Source organism: Eutrigla gurnardus (genome assembly GCF_963514095.1).
Source record: "Eutrigla gurnardus genome assembly, chromosome: 12".
Taxonomy (NCBI): Eukaryota; Metazoa; Chordata; class Actinopteri; order Perciformes; family Triglidae; genus Eutrigla; species Eutrigla gurnardus.
In genome coordinates, this window is record NC_139926.1 from 20,484,556 (window position 1) to 20,508,382 (window position 23,827).

The following is a 23,827-nucleotide window of genomic DNA, read 5'->3' on the forward strand; positions in this document are numbered from 1 at the left end:
ATCACTGCTGTTCAAAAGCATCTACACCCCGTGATGGAAAGTCAGGGAGGAAGAAAGGCATGAATAGAACAGAGGACGCAAGGTTGTTTTGACGTAATTAACACAGCAGTATTTGGAAATCACAGAATGGACCCTGTCGTCCTCCAATCGGAAGATTTGTGGTTTGAATCCCAGCTCCTCCAGTCTGCATGCCGAAGTGTCCTTGGGCAAGATACTGAACCCCAAATTAGTCATTTATATATGAATCATGATTATTCGTCAATATAGTAATTTTTCCTTAAATAAGTGGTTTCATTGTTCAAACTTCTCAACCGGGAGGATTTACTGTTTTTCCATCTAATATTTCAATCATCTATTTTGAATTATTTTGAGGTTTTGGACTACTGGTTGGACAAATGTAACATTTTCACTTAGATAAAGGATCTTAATCTGTCCTCCTCCACTGATGATTTAATAGGAGACTGCTGTCACAGGTTAATCGGTGGCCGTCACCGTTCACAGAGGCTCAAGCCTGCAACCGTACTTCCATACGTTCAATTAAATTGCAGCAGTGACAGACATAAGTTTCAGCTCTTTGGGTGCACTTCAATGCACCACATCGCCCACTCGTGCTCTCTGTCTGTCTCTCCTTTATTCAGATCAGCTATATCGTTGGTTAAATCTATTTTAAACTTGAATCACACTGAATTTATTTAATTTGCTATACAGGAACGCCTCTTCACTGAAGCTGTCACATTCGAGCCTGGTCGGGAGGAGGGTCTCTAAGCCCAGTCGGGGGGGGAGATGTGCGTCAACTGGTTCAGCCCGACTGCCGATGCGTGTTTAACCCCCCGTGTCATCGTGTAGGTGTGAACGAACGATTGTCTGGCATTAATTATGGTAAAGAGCGAAGCTGTGAGACACATTTAGTGTTTGGATTCATGCTGGCACAGCCACACGGTTCAAAACACTTTAAACTACACCAGTTTACTTTTAAATGTCTCTTGTTATGTGCCTGTACTTTTGCACTGTTTAAAGTGTAAATCTTGTACAGTTTGTATTACCCTCCGAGTCACACAGAGTTGCCCTGGTGTATGAAATTTACTCCACAAATAAAGTTGCCTTGCCTTCAGCATCGTGGCGAGCAGACTCTGGGTCTATTTGTGCGGTTTTTCCAGCCATGGGCCGTCCACTCACAGTGCGTTATGGGAAGGTTTTTCCACTCAATATTTTATTTATGGGGATTTTTTTTTTTCATCCACAAAGGAGAGTTTGCCGGCTTGAATTTTCATATGGAGTGGAGGTTGCGGCTAGCTCCGGTTACCGCTTGAAACAAATCACCCAATTAAAAAAAAAGAAATGAGCAGATAGAATCGATGCGGATCACTTCTGATGCGGTGACACGTCTCTCCGGGGAGCAACGGCCTGTAAACACCGATGCAACAGGATTCCAAGTAAAGCAACCGGTTCGCTTAGGAATCACGACAGCGATCATGTGTCTCACTCGGCGTTCATTGTGAAGGGCAGGCGGAAAGAGTCCCATCACAGGTGTCAAGCACCTGTCAGCACACACACACACACACACACACACACCCCAACATATTTGGACAGAATTCAGCGCCGCGGCATGTGATTGGTATTCAAATTACCCGAGAGGTAGAAGACATTTTTGCAGACAGCCAGATGAATAACATCAAAATGGTTAAAAACAGCCCGCTTCAGAACATTGCTCAACCAGAATAGTTTTCCAACAACACAGAGACGCGTAAACACTGTCAAAGCGATCATCTGAAAACAGATACCAGGTGATTTATGCAGAGTAACGCTCTTCGTATCACAGGCTTTTGGCGTGCGGGTCCTGATTATGTGCAGCGTTGAGTGCCCAGGTGCAACCAACAGACTGACAGCTGCTCATCAGACGCCACCGTGCTTCAGTTAATTCATGTAATTAAATTCTAATCCCGCTCTTAATCTCCTCAAATTGCACACGCTCTATTTTTTTTTTCTTTTTTAATGTAACGCTAAGCAAAGTCGTATCTGTTACAAATTAATTTCTGAAAAACAAATTTGGGTATGTTTGCAATTTTCCATTCACACAATACTGCTTAAAACATAATTAGCATCTCCATAATTAATGGCCAGCACAAGTCGTGGGAGCAGAGGTCAGCGAGGATTTGTCCAGTGGGAACAAATGGATTATAAACTGGTTACTCAGCAGAGCCCATTTAATCGAGTGTGTGATTTATTCAGTGTAACATGAAGGAAGGAACACACTTTACAGGCGTTCCAGCTCCCTTCTGTGCATCACTGTAGATGTGCATGAACAAATTTTGTCTTTTATATCAGAAGCAATAATGAGACGAGCCTCTGGAGCTAAATTACGTTAGTTCTGGGAACTTTAAAAAAAAATCCAGAATGACAACGTAAGACAAGCATATTTCAATTTGACATTGGCGTTTTAGAGCCTACAGCCAGCTCGTGTTTCAAACTAAATGTATTGGTCGTACCTTATTTGCTTGTCCAATTAATCTCTTGCTCAAGGGCGGTGGCATCGCCCGGCCTGGACAAGATTTTTTTCTTCAGCCTTGAATAGATAATCTCCACTTTGAGCGGTTATTTCTCACGAAGGGGAAGAAGAAGGCAGCGTTGTGATTTTGTCTCTTCGGTGAATGGAATGGAAGGCATGAGAAGAATAACTTAATGCGTTACATTTGCCAAACCAACAATATGGGACGAATAATGAAGAGTTTCTCGGAGACAGTGTTTCACATTCTCCCCATGTGACAAAGGAGAGATTTGCAGTTACTGTACTCTTGATTGTGCCCCAAACATCCAATTAACTGCACACTTATTATGATGCAGTCAAATAAGAAAATCAAGTTTATTTAAAATATATTTATTAAAAAAAAAATATATATATATATATATATATATATATATATATATATATATATATATTCACACAGATTCACACATTCAAACACATTTGTGGATAGAGGCAGATGAGTCCTTGATTAATGTGAACTTGCACATTATTTTTGGGTTCATGTTCTGTCACCAGTTGGCATTTATTAAATCGGAAGGTGTTATTTCATGCAAGTGGAATCTTAGCAGTGAGAAGGTGTTTGGAGGGGAAAATCGCTGCTATCAGGAGCACAGCCTCGAGCTTTAAAGGATTTCTCACACTTTGTTGGATTAGTTCTCGACTCTCCCCAATATCTTGTCTTCTCTGGTCAGTGGAGCAGGTATATGATGTCGGACTGAATGGGAGCCACAGGAATCGAGATGAATATCTAAGCTTGGAGTCTGCAGCAGCTCCTTGTCAGGTGTTTCTCCCACTTTTTCTGAGCCCTCGAGCTAAAGCTTCTCAGTAAATCTTCTTTTTTGTGTTTATTTATTTTTTAGTGAGCTGAAACGACCTAGTTTAAAGTTGACCGCGCTGTGTTAATAAGAGCAAAATGACCATGATGTCAGACTATATAATCATTCACTATTACATAAGAGACAAACACATTTTAAACAGTACGATTGATATGAGAGAGAATCTTCAATCCATTTTCTCTCCATCTGTGCACAGACGTCATCTCTCTGTGCTGACGATTTTACACCAAGAAACCCGAGAGTCAATACCTCTTTTTGTGGTTAGACCTTAAGCTAATTGAAAATCTTTCATCCCATAACGAGCACGAAATGTCACAGCCAAAAGATAGAACTGACATTTAATCTACACTGAAGAAAAATAATCCAATTGACAAGAGACCTGATGGAGACAGAAGGAAGGCTCCTCCAAGATTAATGGCAGAAATAGAATTCAAGTCAAGCCGTGTCTGCATTGCATTCCTCATTAGTCGGGTACATGTCGAAGCTTTTTACTTGGATTTAAATACACTCGGTTGGTTCTGGGTAGACGCCAATCTATTTTCACTGACACTAATTAATATTTATTGCTAAATATTAGCAGAGTCGTAGAGAACGACATGACACTAAAGAGGATAAGCGTTTTTTAAATGGGTGGCTGGAAATGAACAGACAGACAAAGGTAAAAACAGAGCGACAGGTACATTGAATGTGCTGTTTGGCCTGTTAAAGGTGTCATTAATGGACGTCAATGCAGCTTCTGCCCCGCTTGTTGATTGATTGTTGAACTAAATCTGTGACAGATGCTGAAGTGCTGTAGTTCCTACACATTTCCCTTTTAAAAATTAAAACGTCTCTACATTTTTCAGATTTTTTGTGACTGGGTTCAAATAGTTTTAGCCCTTATGGCTTACACTTCCCCTCCTTCCACTCCTCATTTTGAAAATATTGAACATTTAGAAGTAAGTTTGTATTTAGCTTTCTTTTTCCTAAAATCGGGCTTTATTGACTTGTCAAGCCAGTCCTTGGAAAACATGCTTCCACCCATTGTGGATGTTCTCTACACACTCCTACGCCAAAAGTTGGATGTTCCACTGTTCTACTATAAGTCACATAAAATAATGATCCAGTCATGTCCACACAGTGAGGCATGCAGCATATTGATGAAACACTGGTATCGGATCGGTGCTCGGTAACAGCCGGGACCCAAAGCTTAGGTATCAGAATCGGTATCAGGGCTGAAAAAGTCGTCTCGTTGCATCCCTAAATAAAATAACCAGTGGAACTTGGAGGTGTGGTGGATTTCTTACATGTTTATGATTTGACTTTGGTTCGATCACTGCCTGAAAGTCATGGATACGGAGCTGGTCTTGAGTTATTATAGTTTGCCCTTCTAGTCTTATGACACTGAAAGGGGTTTACACTACATGTCACCATTCAGACACTGTTCATACTGCCCATCCGGATCCAAATTAACACATTCACACTCACTCACACTTCAGGAAAAGGTTCAGTTTCCACATCCATACAGAGGAGCCGGGGATCGAACCACCAATCTTAATTCTACATACAAAACTGTATTAAAAGTACATAGTGCATTATGTATTAATGAGTACAATCCAAGATAACAACTAATATCAGACAGATAGAATATTAGATGATCTAGATGGATCTCTGAGAGATCTCTCGTGTTGAATGCAGATCTCTTTCATGAGGAGCTGTAAGGCTCTGAGCCCAACTCTAGTATGCAGTTTTATCAACTTCTGACTGAATTCTTTCAAAACAAAAGACATCAAATGGTTAATGATGTAAGTCAAGTCAACACATACCACGATACTAATTTCCAACATGTCCCACAGTGTCAGAGAATGTAAAATATGGCACCCCGTGGTTCCTTTAACAACCTGAACAACAGAGAGGACTATTTTACAATCTTTAATTAAACATGTTACGATGCCATTTATAGGCACGACTAAGAATCCCATGAAATATAATCCATGAATTGGCTGAATTATGCACTGCTTTCCATAAGTAAAGCAAATAAAAAGCCATCTTTCAAAACACGATAAGTATTATCTTCATGTTAATTAAAATTACATACTGTATGCCTTTTCAAAACACAGGGAGGATGCTCAATTATTAGTCATATATAATAACGTGTTCCATGGCAAGACGATGGAGTGACAAATATAATCTGTCATTAGATTAGTCCGTCGCTTACTTTCATTTATTTACACATGCAGTGAAATATATCAGGGGTGCACAAGTTGCTGGAGTTTGTGAAATAAAAATGATCATTGCATAAAGTTTTTAGTTTTTATTTTAAGGTAAACCTGCATCAAGCGTTTAGACTCATCTCAGTAGTTGTTGACTTAAACTGCATCGTTATCATTCATAAAACTATCACAGAATGTTTAGTCCATCTCTGAGGTGTGTATGCCTTCTTGGACTGAGGACTGAAATGTTCTCAGATTAAGAGAAGTTGGTAAACTTCATTAATCCACTACACCCCCGCTTTTAGAGGATTGTTCCCCGCTAACTTGTGCTTTCATCCTTCCACACTGCCCTAACCCTGCCCTGTTGAACTCCTCACACAACGGATCATTCAACCAGATCTGCTTCCACATCCATGCCAGCGACTGGACGGATTCACTGCAAACGCCCACGGATCTTTGCTTTCTCTCCCGTCTGTCAAGCTGTGTAGTTACAAACCACGGATAGAGGTTATATTGCATCGCAGTAATCCGTTAAAATGTAAAGTTTTCCTGTGCGTTGCAAAACAAACAATACTATTCCTGACCTCATTCATAACTAAAAAAATTAACACTTAAAGAAGAAGTCACCGGATTTGATGTTAATTAAAAACATTGTTATTTCCAGAGAAAATTAAGATTTGCTTTAATTTTCCGACATCTCTGTCGTGGCCTTTGCCGAGGAAAACTCATTCCTGACTGGTTTAGATAAAATAACAGAATTAAATGACATCGTAGAGTGAAAGCCCTGAAGCTCTTCACAGCTTTCACCCTCTTTGAGCTGCTCATTGTTTTGGTCCGCTGCTCCCGGTGGCTCTCACAAAGAGCTGCTTCAGGTTAGGGCTGTCAAAATTGTCCAAAACTGATGTTTGAATATTCTTTCTAAAAAAAACAAATAAAAAAAACACACATACACACACACGCATAGGTTTTATATAAGAATAACTATTTTTCAGCATTATGTCCATGAACTTTTGTCAGTCACCCTGTTTCTATTAATGTCACCCGCTTTGAAACCATCGCAATGGACGAGGAACGGTTTAGTAAATTTGAAATGGGGACGAGCTGTATTTCATGTCATTTCCAATAAATGTCACGATATAAAACATGTGTTCTCTGTACCAAACGTCGGCAGACAGCAGGTACGACTTACCCATCTGTTAAGTGGTCACGTCTCCAGTCTGAGAGCGCACATCTGATTCATGGTTCATGACCTCTAAGCTTGACCTAATGTTACATTTCATCATTCAATTAATAAAAAGTGACATCATGCACTGTAAATCAGTTTCATTAGCGCGGCAGACACAGTGCTGCCCTCCCATAACAGAATATTAATTTTCATATTTGAACTTCTGTTCTTACAATTTAGAATATACAGCCTTAGTCCATGTCACAAATGATACTCTACATGCCCAACGCATTACGCGTTTCATTTTTCGTGCAGCGCGTTTCCTGTCAAAGCCTCGACGTTCCCAATTGAAATGTTAAAAAAAGCACAATGTCTCCAAGAAACACGTCGTGTGCTGTGATAGGTGCGTGGCCGGCAGAGCGGACCCCCCCCTCCCCTTCCTCTCTGCAGCGCTTCAGCTCCTTCATCACCTAAATGATGTGCTCCAGTGCAACCAAGCCCCGGATAAAATATGAGTAGCCTGTTTCTGTCAGTCTTAAGTGTTAGCCTACTCCTGGTGAAACAGTAAGGGCATCTTTTATGCAAGTGTGAGGGAAGGGAAATCATCTCTGGAGGGAATCGATCAAATCATTCAGGAATCACTCAAAAGTAATGACTTGTGAGCCTTGAGAGCCATGAGAGGACCTTAATACCTGCGAGTTCGACAATGCTCTTCTGGAAAGACATGTAAGCACCTTTGACCTTTGACCCATGATATCACTCTGCTACAAACAAGTCCCACACTTGGTGAAAAGAGAATTACTTGGAAATATAAATTTTTTGTTTTTGTTTTAAATACTCCAATGCAATTCCAGCGGTGGAATTTCAATGTTTTATTTGCTGGAGTTTGGCGAGGAACAACCAGAGTTCCTTCTCCCGTTTCCCTCGGCAGCCTAGTCACGTTTTCACTGTCACCACTTCAGTTCAATCCTACTGGAAGACCTACACGACAGCAGGCGTCATCTGCGTTAGGCGTTCTATGAAATATTGAAAAAATATATAAATATTGCATTCATGTTTGTACTTTTTTTTTTTTTTTTGCGTCTGAGCTGAACAAGTTCCCATTGAACTTCTCCTCACAAAACCTGACATCCCCCGCTGTGCACTTCTGCCCTATTACAAGTCCCCATTTAGCCCAGCAGGAGAGCAGAATCCCATGAATAAAATCGTTTCATGCGCGACAACGTTGATAGAAGAATGACGAGGGCCTCTTATCTGAGGGGGCCCGATGTGTGTCAATGGAACTGATGCTGTCAAAACATGATAACGGCACAGCGCCGGCTGCAACCTCGCTTAAAATAGAAAGTCAAACGCGGTCACGTAACACACCTATTTCTGTAATCCTGCAGAATTACAAGGTAAACATTTTGACATGAGCCACAGCCAGTTGATTTCAAAGGAAACCATTGTAACATGCCTTAGTATCGTCACAAAAAGCTTGCTTAGAGTAAGATTTGAGATAGATGGCTTATTCCAGCGCTGTAAATTCCAATAGGAGCGGTTGGTGTAGTGTGAGTGCGCCCTCAATGAACACTCCAGTCTACATCTCTCAGCTTAAGGGTTACAATTCTTTAAGCTCACTGTCATACAGTAGTTTTCAGTCCTTCATCATCTGAACCGTTTTAAAGTTACCTCCTGGCCTCGGCATGCTATTAACATGCAACACAGTTGTCAGTGAATGTGAATTGCATCTACAAATGTCTCATTATTGCGAATGCTAATGTGCCAGTGCTTCCATTAGACCCATTAAACCACATTGCATCATCATACAACCAGGAATGAATACATGAAAAAGTACCGGGAACAGACCTGCAGCACACAGGTGAAGGAACAGCTTGTAAAGGCTTACCGATGTACAGGTTCCACTCCGGATCCAGATCAGCTTGATTGGCAAGGCAGCCCTTCATGACATTCAGGCAGTAGTTCTTGCAGGATTTAACCGCCGGCATGCCCTGACAGAACGGGCAGTACAGCATCTTGGTCAGGGCTCGGATGCATGCGGGAGTGCTGCTTACCTGCAAGAACAAGAGAGCGTGGCAGCAGTCATCAGCACCTTCAAAAACGCAGACTTATTTCAGTCAAATCTGAATTACATTTTTATTTAATGTCGCTGAACAAACCACAAATGAAGGCTTTTGGTCATTTTAGGTTACCAGAATAAAATTGTCAGTTTATTTTGCTTTAGTTTTATTTTGAAAAAGAAAGAGAGACAAGAGTTGCTAACAGACTTTTGAACGAGCGTCATCAATCACAGCGAGTGGGTGATCACTGACAGACAATTTAACCTGCATTCAAATGTCAAACGTTAAATAAAGAGAATATTTACATAACCGTGTAAATAATATTTATTTACCAACTCATTAGTTGAGTTACCTGTCAAGCGTTTCGTCCCTCAGTTATTCATGTTTTGTCATCTTCGTGTACATAAAAAGGATATGATGTTATTATACAACAGGTGGAGATGGAGGGGGCGGTAAGGTTTCATCAGTCATCACAAACAGCAGGGAATATAAATAATAATAAGAACCACTCTGAAGCAATGAAAGACCTTAAATTGCCCGATAACACATTGAAAGATACCGTTGTGTGGTGGTAACTTGTATGGGGGAATGATACATCTATCTGGATCCATACATTGTAAGTGATCAGCAATATTAATACAATATATTGATGCAAAGTAAAAACATCCATAAATCATCACTTTTGTGTTTCGCCTTTATTTTGAAATTCACTCAGAATTGAATTGAATTCAGTGATAAATAGTCAAACCCTATTTAAGTTGTAGAAATTAAATTGTTTTAATGAATGAGCTAGGATTTGATTAATTGGGTTAAAGTATTTATTAAGTAATTGCATTTAAAGCAGCTGGAATAATAACGACATAATGAGCCAGTGCAACAATCAGTCGAGCCACTAATTAAGTGCTTTAATTTGTTTCATAGAACATTGATGTTAATCCAAAAGAACTGGTGCTTTTGAAATGCTCCTTTGTCTTTCTAGGGAGAAGACAAATTAGAGGAATTGTGCAGATTCCACCGAGTTATTCAAACCGAGCGTCTGACTCATGCAAGCTCTACGAATCTCTGAGGATTGTTGTGTGTTAATAGTCTAAAAATAATTAAATCAGAATAGATTTCTCAATGTATTGTAAATGAAATTGACTCGACTGGTATGACCAGTGTTGTGACAGAATGCCGTCAGATCAAAACCACAGGAAACAGCCTTCCGCCGGCTGACCCAGCTGTTCGCTGTCATCACACATTCAGGACACACGCCGGACTGTGTGCGCACCAAAGTGCAACACGCGAGTGATTATTGTGACATTTTGGATAGCGAATACAAACTTGACTTTGTGACCTCGTAAAGCCGATGCTATTAGATGATTTCCTCACAGTCTCATCCTACTCAAATGCGTTCACTCTGGGGCCCTTTCAAGATGTTTGAAATGAAAGCTCCCGGGTCGCAGCTAATGGACTTTTTTTTTTTTTTTTAGGTTTTCCATGAAGCACCAGCAAACATCTTATTAAGCATCTTTCAAGCTGAGAACTCAATTTTTTTTCAGGCTAAAATCAGACATAACGTGCAAACACTTACTAATGTCTCATATTCATTAAAAAAAATCAAATTTAAGGATTTATTTTTAAAAAGAGATGTTAAAAAACGACTAGTTTTACAGACACGTGACCTCATTATAAGTTATTTGAGCTTTTGCTAACTGAATGTAATATAAAGAAGAAAAAAAAGACAATGAATGAGTTCAGGATCCAAAATAAAGACACAATTTAACGGTAAATGTTTCTGTCACAGTGGAAACCTTTGAACCTGATCACACATGGACGCCTTTAAAGCAGAACAACTTAGAACAAGCATGCATGTGAAATGTTATTATACAGGCTGGGGTTCTTGAACGGGGCTTTGTCGTAATGGCAATCGGTTACGCTGTCGTGTCCTCTACGAGCTTCATGTGATTTAGCCACAAATATACGGCTGCGGCTAAATAAAAACATGTCACAAAGGAAGTAGCTGATTGGAGACGATATATGTAAGTTGCAATAAAATCGTAGGAAGAGCAGAGGGATCTTAATTTAAAAAAAGCTGCTGTAAAAAAGCTACATTTCAAATTATTTTAGCAGTAATAGTAATATTGTTGTTGGAAATTGCCAAAGAAAGTAGAACATTTGGCGTCTGAGTGTAATTTATTCATCTATAAAGCACTTCTCAATACAAATCATTTGTTTGTAAAGCGAGAATAAAACAGCAACAGACGGTTCCTCTCGATGTTGGCGATGTGTATAAATGTTTGATGCACCTGGACCCCTACCGATTTCTCAGCCCACATGCTAAGTATCATAAAGAGAGGACTGGAGGTATTTCCGTAGCTCTGTAGAGTCAGACTCCAGGGAAGGCTGGAACACGGACGAAAAGATGATCCTCACAGATCAGCCGTCTGACTTTTCACACAAACTGACACCGAATATTCCAACAATGCTGCCGCCAACATCTACCCAACCTGACAAAATACATAAGGATCTGTTCTCAGCCGATTTAGGGGTCATCAGGAGAAATACTCATTGTTATAATTATAATTATTACACCCAATGGTCCCTCCCATACAGTTTGTGTCATTTTCCCCTATTCTAAAATGCTGTATTTGATTATTTCTGCATGCGTGGGTCTCTAAACAGTCTTGTATGAATTGGGTATAACTAGAAAGTTCAACTCTTGTGGATCCAATGATCCCAATTGCTTTCATAAGTGATTCCGTTAGTCCCCGTTAAAACTTGACCTCGCTGTATAAAATGACCTGTTGTGACTGCGAGGATGATCACAGCATGATGAAACTTTACAACTACAGATTAGAGACCTCGGTCATAAAGACGATGTTAGGCTTTCCTAACTATATTGACAATAAGTGGCAATAACTTTCCAGAGCTTAAGTGCTCACCACCCGATCGCAGAAAAATATCTCTAAATATCAAAAGTTTTTGATACCAAATGATGGCATTACTTGTTCTCTGGTGCTCCTCAAGGTCTTGGTGTCATAATCTGGTATTTTGTAGGAATATTAAAACATTTTTATCGATTCTAGAGAGGTGAAGATGTATAAATTTAGCACCTAATCAGTGTAATAAATGGTTTCAACCCCAAGCTGGCAGCAACAATTAATGAGACATAATAGAGGCTTGAATTAATTAATTAACTTTTATTCCTAATTTATCACTAGAACAATTTGTCCCTTCTCAAATAAATCTACAGGTTCCCAGCTTTCAGACGATGTTTCCCACTTCTGTGTGGCGTGTACTCTGAGAAGATAACATGTTTACTCCATCGCTTCTGTCAAATCCATTGCCATCGTACTACAGGGAGCGCGTTCAGGTAACACTGTGAGATGAAATATTCTAAGTATCAATTACCAGACGCATGACTATAAGATTGTAATCACTTCAGATAAACAGAAGCAGATGTAGTGTTTTGGGTAATGATCTGGGATAAGTAGGAGCGTTTGTTGGTGAGACGCAGACACCAAACACATGTTTCTGCTTCCTCAAAGCTCCATCGGGTTTTTTTGTTTTGTTTGTTGTGTTTTGTCTCTTAAGCTGTGAGAAGCAATAAAGTCCTACAGTGTCTACTTTAATTCAATATATCTCCCAGTAGCAATAAGCATGAATGTCACATCTTACAAGGGCTCTGCGGCAGATACCTCTAGCAGGGTGTCTTATTCCATTACGCTCACACCCGACCCCTCATGATGAGTTTATACCCCGGGGATCAGAAGGGCTGCAGTCCCAGACACATGACCTGGACCTCTGGGGCCCCACTGGAAATGTCAAGAGGTAAAGCTGGGACACGGCGGCTCGCGAACACCGCCGAGTGCAACTGGGTAAACGCGTGCTAACAACACATCCTCTGTGGCTGGGAACCGATAGGCACGTTTAAAGATCAGCGGGTGCACGACAGCAGGGCTGCAAGAAAAAAAAAAGACATTTTTGGATTTCTTCAACATTAGTGTGTTTCACCGCCTTCCCTTTATATACTGTACAGCAGGCCTATAAATATTTATAATGGGATTGTTAATCCGATCTTACTGATTTCAATGCAGTGGTGAAACCAGGGTGGTTGGGGATTTGCAGCGTAGTTCTTATGAAAAAGCACTGATGTTGTTGAATGTGACTAAATCCAAGTCTTAGCCTCTTGCTTTTGCCTTTAATCTTGCTTTATACATGATCAAAACCACACACACACACACACACACTCACACACACACACACACACACACAAACACACACACACACACACACACACACACACACACACACACACACACACACACACACACACACACACACACACACACACACACACACACACACACACCCAGAGAGCAGTGTGATATACTGCCGAAGCTAAATTAAGATTACATCGCATCAAACAGAATACGAAGGCTCCGGCGTGATTAATGGCGTCTGTATACCGGGTGAACAAATATTAGAAAATAGAGCGATAAATAATGATGGCGGCGCAAACATTTTCTTTTTCTCTCCCTTTTTTCATTTTCTGGCCAATCTGTATATATTCTCAAGGCTGTTTTCTAGACAGCACCTGAACAAGCGACCCAGAGACTCCAAACTTCCTGAAGACATGCATCGAGAGCACACGTTAGTCAGAAAAGTATCTGCAATGGACAACCAGGAGGGGGGGGATGTGTCTCTAACCCAAAGCAAGACCTTGTGGAAATGTGTATCGGATACACAGCAAGTCTCAATTTCGGCTAAGATGCTGAATATTTGGCAACAGAATCATGTGAAATATGGATTTGTTGAGGGTTCTACAACTGACAGAAGCAAACAGTTGATTAGGTGTTTTATAATCCTGTTAAATGCCGTTACCTTAGACACTCTCTGGGCCACCTCCCGGCCAACAGAGAGTCCTTGGACGAATGTGCGTGCGGCGATGAACGCCCGGGTAACCTGAGCCTTCAGCTTCCTGGGCACGTCTCCAAAGGGCTTGAGCTGGTCCGTGTACTTGCTGATACACTCCAGATAGTCCTCGGTGATGACGTACTGGGAGTTGAGCAGCGTGAACATGCGCTCCAGCAGCCGCGACCAAAAGTCATTCAGCATTTCCTCCAGGTTGACGTTCCCGCCCGTGTAATAGCGCTTCAGCTCCGCGAACAGGTTCTCAAAGACCTCGGAGTTCTGCATGTACGGCTTGCCGTAAGTCCTCACGAACATCTCGTTCAGGGACCTCTCCGTGTTCTCCAGCAGCTCCAGGAAGAATTCTGATTCAAGGACAGGAAAAGAAAGTTACTTATTGTCAAATTGTCTTTCATGTGTGAATGTTCTATTATTGATATGGCTTGATGAGGTGCGCCGGGAACCTTCTGATTAAAACCGAAATGCAGCAAAATGACATTAACTGTGTCTGATGAACACAGCTTAAAAAGGGAAGTCTACCAGATTGCAATGCCGACACCAAATACGCCGACTAAATAGAAAATACCCGAAATAGCAAATCAAGGGATTGTGGTGTTGACTTAATTTTGCAGCTTTGTTGATTCTTATCTCAAATAAACTACGTTTGGTATTGAAACTGGAGCCTTCCTCTTATATATTTCTGGAAAGCAATAAGTTCTGTGTTTGCAGTGCATGAGGTGTTTATTGTCCCAATATATCCCCCGTAAACCCAAAATACATGTCTTCATAGAAAGGACATGCATTGCTGATTTTTTTTTTTACTATACACAGATTTGCACTTAGATATTGCTCCATATAACGCTGTCAGATGAAGTCCAATAAATGATCCTTCAGTATGATTATTATTCCTCAATAAAGTTAGGCTTTGTAGTCATTCAGCATTCTCCTTTATAGGCACCGCTTGTTGTTTGCCTCATGACCTCTATGACTCAGCGCAAATTGGGAGGCGATGATAATATTCCTGACCATCTGCTCTCCATAATGATAGTCCTCGCTTTCAAGGACCGAGATTAAAATTTAAATAGGCTTCAAAACGCTGCACACTTAACTGCAAAGTGAAATAGTTCAAGACTAGACAGAGGAGACTCCAGTCCCCATAAAGAGTGGTGGAGGTTACAGAAAGCGTTTTATACTCCTCGGTTATTTTCTTTTATAGGGCAATATGTCCCATCCAAAGCTTTAACGCTGGATTAATTGGGGGCTTTTTTTGTTGTTGTTGTTGTTGGTCACTTAGAGACAGCGGAGAGCTGTAAATGGAATATTGACATATTATCACCTCACAAAGCTGATACGGTGTTGATGTGTAAGCAAGCGGTCGCCTATTTACATGTCATCTAGCAGACGGATTAGCATGTCTTTACAGCTGCGTTTCTGGACTCGTACTTAAGCCACAATATCGACTCTCCTTTCAATTTGTCTGTGCCAGCTCCTGACTGGTGCGAAATGCTGCGCTGTGATGGCCAGCCAGTTGGCTGTCTGCTGTCTGGTATGAGTGGTATAGAGTACAGTGGGTTGATTAGAGATGTGTCACTTAAAAAAAAACAAAGCTACCTGCTGCGTGTGAACAGGCTTGATGAGAGCAGAGAGACTGAGTCGAAGCAGTGAAGTCTCGGGCCACAAAAACCGAAACCGTGAGCTGACAGACTCTAAAAGACGAGGCGATAATTCTCTGCCCGTTGGTCACTCGAGCGACACCTTTCACATTACACACAGTCATTATCAGTGTAACACATTTTAATTAGTGCAGCTTCAAGGTCTCTACTTTCACCCTGGTACGGGAACACCGACGGAGTGAACAAAACCAGCACAAAAACACTAAAAAAGGTGGGGATGATTAAAAGATAACGAGCTAAGTGCATTGTTCCTGTAATTGCATGCCAGATATGGACACCATGGATACCGGTGACTACTGGTGATTTTTCTCTCATTAAGTAGGCTTGTCCTTTCTTTTATGAATCATTCCTTTCACAGGTAATTTTTATACATCCTAGGAGATCTGAAACTGAATGTTAATGAACAATAATGCCAGGTTTTAGTTAATCCGTGCATTTTAGATAAAAAAAAAAAAAGTGTAAATTATTCACAAATTGATCATTTTCCCTGGTGATATGTTTCATTTTGCATTTGTTCTAATCTTTATTTTATAATCATGACTTTATACATGAATTGATCAAACTCGAATTTGAAATCTCAATAATAATATATGAATTAATATATAATAAAGGACACCAGGCAGATCTGAGAAGCAGGAATCTGTGGAAGCCTCTCAAAAGGACTCTAAATCCTGCAAGCCAGACGCCTCCCTCACTGCTCTGCTGGTTCTGCCTCTCGTCTTGTGTTCCTGACCCGAGACCACGGTGGTCCGTGTCGTCTGAGGTGCCTGCAGCTCCGACCTGTGATGCACCAAACTGTGCTGAAAACTAGTTTCAGAGAGAGACATTGAAATGAAAAGAGGCCTTAATGACCCCTGCAGCTCCAAAAGGGGGGCCATGAGAGGATTCAGTGTCCCGCTGAGAGGGAAGGAGCTGGAGACGAAGGGAAAGGTTCGAGACGAGCCTCCGAGCAGGAGACAAACGAACAAACTGCCATGAGATGGACAGATGGAAGAATACTAAGTATCATCCACAATGCTGAAGACCCAACTCCCCAAAAGAAGCAACGATACAAACAAACAAACAAACAAGACATCTTAATGAATTATTGATTCATAAATCTGCTGCAAGCAATAAAGCGACATGACTCTGGATCCGAAGACTTTGATGGTAGCTCGGTCACATGACCACACATTAACTAAAAGATCCATTCTGCCCCTCTGAGCCATTCAAAGTCACTTATCAGAATGGCCCCGGCGAAGCTGTAATGGATTTGAAGAGGTCATTAATGCTCGGCAATGTAGGTGAAATGGCAAATTGCTGCAGAGCTGAGACAAAATGGCACGACTCGCCATGACGCCGCGCCAAATCCCATCTGGTTGGCAAGGCGAGGGCTGAGCGAGAGCGTGTTGCACAGCACACAGAGGAAATTATGAAAAAAGACCTGCACAACACAGGACTGTGTACCTGATTGAGACAAATACTATTATAGCCGCAACCAGCAGCTTCAATAACTCACTGGATGTGAGCTTGGAAGGGTAAAGGTCACGTTTGCCACAGGAGATACCAGATCAAGTCCGTCGAAAACCACTTCCGATTCATCACGTGCAACATGCTTGTTAACGACTCGCTTTCTCTATTCTTATCCAAATTAATTAATGTCCATTAGCATGTCTTATCACCAGGGTACCAGCGAGTATTAACTGCCAGACGTCCTCTGGGTATCTGATTTGATTAGCACACGTTTTCCATGCTATCTAAAGAGGGTATCGTATGATTTGTTTTTTTTTTGTTTCAGCATGCACACCCAGTATGAAGGCCTTGTGATGTTGGTCAAAGTAACTCTTGAGACCACAGTGAAATGAAAGACGAAGCAGTTCTTTAAATAGGCAACGCTGCGAGCCCGATTTGTGCTTCAGAGCCTCGTCGTTGGTAAAGAAAACAGTCGGTGACAAAGAGCGATGTGCATGCTGATTAGTAACTCATTTCATTTATTTGAAAAGAGAAACAACAACAAAACATCTTATTGCAGTCAGGCTCTTTACCCAATGTGCTGCAATATTAATTGAATATATAACTAATTTAATTAAGGAAGGATGTTAATGTTAATGTGGACAGTGTATTTGATGTAATTTAAAGCTCTGTTTCGGAGTGATTAGGATGTATAATTGCATTATGGATGAGCTCAGTAGAATTCGGTGACTAATAGATTGAGTTAAAAAAGGGACAACTTAATCTAATTGGGGGGAAAAAAGGCACGAGAGGGATGACATTTTAAAACAACACATTTAGTGTGATGTCAGAGACTCAAATTATCAGGGAAGCATACATTTCTCATTAGTACGACTTAGTAATTAAGAGGTCTGTCCAAACGAATGGCTGCAAGAGCTGCAAGCGGAGGATAACGATGCAGAAACGACGGACAGGGGTGATTTCGAGAAAGAAAGAAAAAGAAAAAAAACTCCCAACTTGCAGAGAGTTCATTACATTTCGCTGATAAAGCTCAGTTCGGCTCGCTGTGCAGAGGTTACACAGAGCCAGTCTCCCTGCGAGAGGAAAGAGAAAAGCCTGTATTTCTTTGCTTCCAAAGCCGTTTGCTCTCGCAGAGAACTGATGGATGCTCTCCTCCATGTCAGAGATGTCAGTAGTAGTCTCAATTTCAGCAATAGTGAAACAGAGCACGACAATTTTAAAAATCTTTGAGCGAGATGATGAAAAAACAGGCAAGCGCGCTTCTCATTTCTAAGCGAACCACAGTTGTTTGGAGACAGTAGAGAGTATGGAACATATAGCTCACAGAGGGAGCCGTGGACGGGATGACATCTACAGTGAGGAGGACCCTCGTGGGAAATGGCCTGTGGAATTAATTACTGCAAAGTCTCCTGAACTGTGACCAGCCATAACTTGGGAGAATAAAAAAGGGGTTGCTTTTCCACCACAATTCACTTTTCTGCAGTTGAGTAATTACCGTCTATGACAACACTTGAATTACCGCCTCGTGCTTGTCAACCGGTCAAGATGCCGTTTTTTAATCCGTGTCCAGCCCAAAATGTCATGACTTCATCGTTCTGTCCTATGAGATATTTGTGATATATATAAATATGGATACGGCCATATATCGCGATACTACCCAATACAATATCAATTTTTCATGTTGTGAATGCAGTACTTTTTCATTTTATTTTCAATATTTATTTCAGTGAATTTATGGGAATTAATAAAATGGAGAGGCTGTTTTGAATGAATTTGTCCTCTGATCAATTTCATCTGATGGTACAGGTACTTTATTTATATCGCAATATCGTGATATGTATCGTATCGTGACCAAAGTATCGTGATACGTATCGTAAGGTTCTTGCCAATACTCACCCCTAATACATATATATATATATATATATTATATATATATATATATATACATACATACACGTATGTGTATACATGTAATGAAAAGCAATCATATATTTTTAATCAGTGGGTTAAAACGCATTTATTTTAACTTTTAAAAGAAATGCTCATACAGCAGCACCGTTACATTTCAGTTTTACATCTGCAGCAATTGATTGTAATAAGCGGGAGGTTTTTGTTTGTTGTTATTTTTAGATTGGCATTGGATGGATGTTTCATGGGAATGTTAACTGGAATTTCCACCACATTAACCCGTCTCAGTAAAAATCCATGAATACAGAATTTGGACATCCATAGGTATAAACAGGGCCCTGAGAGTGGAGAGCAATTTGAGAATCAATACAATGAGGCTGTGTAATTACTGCTAAATCACGGGAACATAGTAGATCATTTGTTCACCTGCGTTCATCACAGACGAGAAGTCAGTAAAACCTGAGCCAATCAGACCCAAAGGAGATTTTTACAGTTAGTTATTCATTGGGGATGTTTTAAACAAAATCAAGGAGGGGAAAATAAGCATTTAGTACATCGTTTTTCACATTAATATATACTGTATTTGCAAGCATTCTTCCAATTTGAAGATTTTTTTTTGCAGAAGCATTCAGTGCTTAAAAAATACAATACATTCTTGTGAATATAAAATGAGTCTACTGTAAGCAAGGTTAGCTCCTGTGCAATGACATTCATGTGCGGTGACAATTTCACATTCAATTATTGGGAGTGCATTGTATTTCATGGCCATACACCAATACATGTTAACCGTAAGAAGCCGGATGCGCTCACAGGAAGTCAATGAATCCAATACAAGAAGATATTCAGATCATTTGTTCGACGTCGACTGTGCAGAAACGACTTGTTTGGCTGTCAGGCAGCAGAATAAACAGCCTGTTATCTCCAGCAGAGCCAGTGTCTTCCCCAGACAGAAACACAGGCCAATCAAAGAGGGAGCCCATTTCCCACTTTGCGATCGTTGAAACGAACGGCCTGCAACCTACTGGAGCTCTCATGCCGGTGCATTAAACCAGCATTTTTGCTGCCAAAAGGGGCACTTCTGATTCGACATGTCAATCATAAGTGGGCCATTGATTACGGCTGACAGGCGGCGCCGTCTATGGAGGGCTGCTCTAAGTGCTATGCTACTGTGCAGAACATAACAGGTTGACCTTTTGTGTCTCCGCCTTCATGTGTTAATTCTGCAAAAAGATGTTAGTGTGATGTCATTTCCTCACATTTGAAAATGACCATATCCAACTCTTTAACATGAGGAGGGGATCTGGAATACCCTTGATGGAGTGCAGGAAAGGATTACTAAAACTCCCGTTTGTGTACAGAGAGGGATTTCTAGCTACTCTCCCAGCATGCACCTGGATAGTCCAAGAGGACTTCCTAACTAGAGGGTTTTGCTGAGACAGCACGCCCTTTAACAGCACGGCCCAGCTCCATGTTCATCCAGTTAAACACATCCACACCTGGTAGCTGGCCGGCGCACTGCAGCTTCCGAGGAGTCATTTAGTGTTAAATGCTTTGCTCAAGGGCACGTCAACAAATGCTTTTATCCAGTATCCGGTTTTTAACTCGACGTTTGCCACAAAATGTATTATAAATTCTACAAAAATAATGTGTTTGAATTTTCAGATGCACATTATTCACAATCAGCAACGAATATTAGGGGACAGGTTACGTCTCAACAATAATGGGATTTATGAGAATAATAACACTGGGTCAAACCGCATCATTGTCTTCCGGGGTTTTCTATGCATAGGGATTCTTATGCAGTGATTTTACATCAATACAACTTTGATGAGTGATAGGAGTGTGAGTCAGTAACTCCAAAGATCAATTGTGGAGGGTGGAGCACATTAACATTCTGTCTGGCTACCTGGCACCGTGGTGTTCATGGTCAGAGGAGGCCCAACAATTGATTAGCAATTAAGACCCCTGACTTGGTGTTTAATGAGCAAAAAAGGAGAAGAATACAGCCATTCCGCTAATTTCCCTGAGCAGCTCGGGCCTGGGGTATGGGACTCGGACACGCATTACCATTAAGAACACTCAGACATGATTTGTCACGCATTAATTAGCAGAAGAGGGGGGAAAGTATGAACACATTGCGGTAACAGTGAGATCGCGTTTGGCACTGGCTCTTCTCACGCGGCTATACGGTGCAACGTGAGTTGTTGTGGATAGATTTCTGTGTTTGTGCTGCTCTTGGCATATCGAGGCGGTGCCCTCTCGCTGCGACACGTAGGCTGCCGTGTCAGGTGTGCGTGGGCCGGCCAGCTCCTGTCAGCAACAGTGATACTCATCACAAACTCTGCATAAAGAGAAGCGAATATACACACATACGCTGACTCTGTGTAGGAGGGACTCCACAGTCAGGTGCTAAATAGATGCTAAAGAGCATCTAAATGATCTAATAGCTATTTATTGTTTGCAGTGTTCAACCAACACAGTTATTTATGAAAAATGGTGAAGGAACATGAAGTCAGATAAACGCAGAATCGTTCAAACTCAGCTTGAAATACTTGAAAAGATGCATTTTATTATTTAACCAGCCGATATATTTATTGGCTGGTTAAATCTCAGTTCATATCTCCAAACCGCACAACTTCCAACACTCAGATTCAATTAATGATGCGCATAGATGCGTGCGGAATTCAAACCCGGCGATCAATATCTCCGATTTTCCCGAGCGGGTGGTCAGTGGAGACCCCGGGCAGACACCGAGTCTCCAGACAGCGGAGGTCTGCAGAGCTGAACCCTGCATATGGCATCTGCTTTGAGACTGATGAAATTATGGAGAATGGCAGCAAACCCCAAGAGGAACACGGTTGCCTGGAGTCATGCATCTAAGTGCTGCTGGACAAACCCCATTTCCTCTCTCGCTGGAGTCCTCCTTACGACATCCACTATCCTGACAGCGGCTGATCAAAATAACACTTATTTATTCATGCAGACTTCCAGGAATCAAATGTGAGCTAAAGAAGTGTATATTCCTGGAAAAAAAACACACACACGCACACAAAAAAGTGCAGGCAATCATCCAGACATTGTGACATTGAGTTTCTGGGCAATGTGCAGTCATCTGAGAGCCGCACGCTGGAACTGAATAGTATTTGTTTCACATAAAACGTCGGACAGTTTGAAAAGAACGAGCACAGAAAGACAAGACATTGACTGGTGAGTATTGAGTTGCGCCATTTATCACTCAGGCGTTATTCAGTTTTTGTCACTGGATATATTTGGAGAGTCAAATATGATAAAAAAAATAAATAATCTATGCTTTTACGTCCTGCTTGTGGACAGAGATGAGAATCACTTTGGATTAAGGGGATCTTCGGGATTGTCTCTGTTCAACCCTGAGATCCAAGAAGAGGTGTTTTATAATTTACCTTTAAGCTGCATAAAAGAACGTATTATGCATGTGCTGGAATCAAAGATGCAGTCTTAATTCATATTAGAACAAGTATATGAAAATCAAAGACGCTGAGGTTGCAGACCACAATCATTAAAAATGAAAAAAAAGCTAGTGTGACCTTTAATTTGAGTGTGATATCTGATAAAACGTGTTTGTTGTGTTGTTACGTGTCGATATAGTCAATTAGTCCGATATGCACCATCAGTTTTGTAGCCCCAGCTCGACTCTGGAGGCACGATATTGAATATGAATTTTGAATCCAAAGGTTATTCAAGGTGCGCGGAGCCGTGTTGTTGCGGTGCTATTTAAACCCCGCTGTTGAAAAGAAAGCAAATAGAACACAGGGCAGCATAATGTCAGCAGATGAGATGCTGGATTTGCTAATAACACTCAAACTTTGATCTATGTCGTTATGTGCGACATAAAAGCAGGAAGCTGGTTAAGAGGACAGGATTATGTATTAATAATATGATACATAGACTCGCTAGTCAGAGGAGGGACTACGTATTTGGGAAATCAGCTGATAAATATTGAAAGAAACTGTAAATTGTTAAATTTGAGAAGAGAATTTAGCTTCTAGAATGAATATCTCATATATATGTTGATGTCAACATGTTGGTTTTGCGATTACTAATACCTCTTGTCATTCATAACAATAGACTGTGTGCATAATGAGCCATCATATCAGGAAAACATGTTTACATCAAAGAAGAGAAACATTAAGTATCTAAAAAGTATCGTTGTGGTATCGGTGTTGCATTCAAGGTATTGGCTTCGGAATTAAAGATGAATCCTGTTTTTAAATCTAGCATGTTTATAATATAATGTGGTGTACTCTGTAGCTCACACTGAGGAATGAGAATACATAATCTGTCCACATGACTGAGGGTTCAGGGGTCAGGAGAGAACATAGGTAAAGAGGCTTTGAGTGTATTCTTGTCTTACAAGGTTGTACAAGGAGGACACGCCATCTTTCTCATACAGATTGCAGTGATGTGTGTGGAAACCCCAAACTTAATGCAGCGTGATACTGCATCTAGCGTTTTCAAAAGGAGATGAATTTGCATGCAGATGTTAAATATCACTTGCAAAGAAAAACAGCCATTTCTGTAATGTAACGTCACCCTGGATTTCTCTGTAAGACACAATTATGTTGAAAAGGCAAATTGTATTCTAAGCAACGATCAGATGTAAACCATCGTCTGCTTTGAGCCCGAGGAGTGCATCATACTGGGTTTGTCAACATTGAGTACGAGTCTCGACGTTCACAGAGATTCAACTTTAAAAGCAGATTGCAGTTCCTTAATCCCATCGCTAATGATGAGGCAGAATTATACAAAATCTGATCTGGGGTTTTAAATATACAGTATATACAAGGGCTTAATAGTAACCATAATATTGAATTGCATGTCTCTCATCACTCTTAATTTACATTATGAAAGCTTTATAATCCAATATCCAATTGGAACCATTGTGGCATTTTCCGATTCACTCGGAGAAAATCGACAATTCTGAAATATTGAGTGATAACTCATTAAAAGGTTGGTTTTTTTTCATACGCCGCATTCCTTCTAAGTCATTTCTGACAACGCTGACAGGTGGCGATGCTCGACAACTTTAATCTCCACGCCCTTCGTCATTGTCCGCCGTGATAAGCTACTGCTTCCCGCACAGTATAA

General features: G+C 40.9%; 1 protein-coding gene across 2 annotated transcripts in view; it reads right to left on the reverse strand.

Annotated features, from left to right (window-relative positions):
- The window catches only part of LOC311021556 (glypican-6-like), a 73,911-nt gene that overhangs the window by 31,398 nt on the left and 18,686 nt on the right, over nucleotides 1-23,827 (reverse strand). For both annotated transcript variants that reach the window (XM_084022167.1, XM_084022166.1), the window contains exons 3-4: nucleotides 13,644-14,035; nucleotides 8,606-8,771 (exon numbers count right to left, since the gene is read on the reverse strand). In XM_084022167.1, the coding sequence (XP_083878293.1) occupies nucleotides 8,606-8,771; nucleotides 13,644-14,035 (558 nt within the window). The remainder of the gene's footprint in view (nucleotides 1-8,605; nucleotides 8,772-13,643; nucleotides 14,036-23,827) is intronic.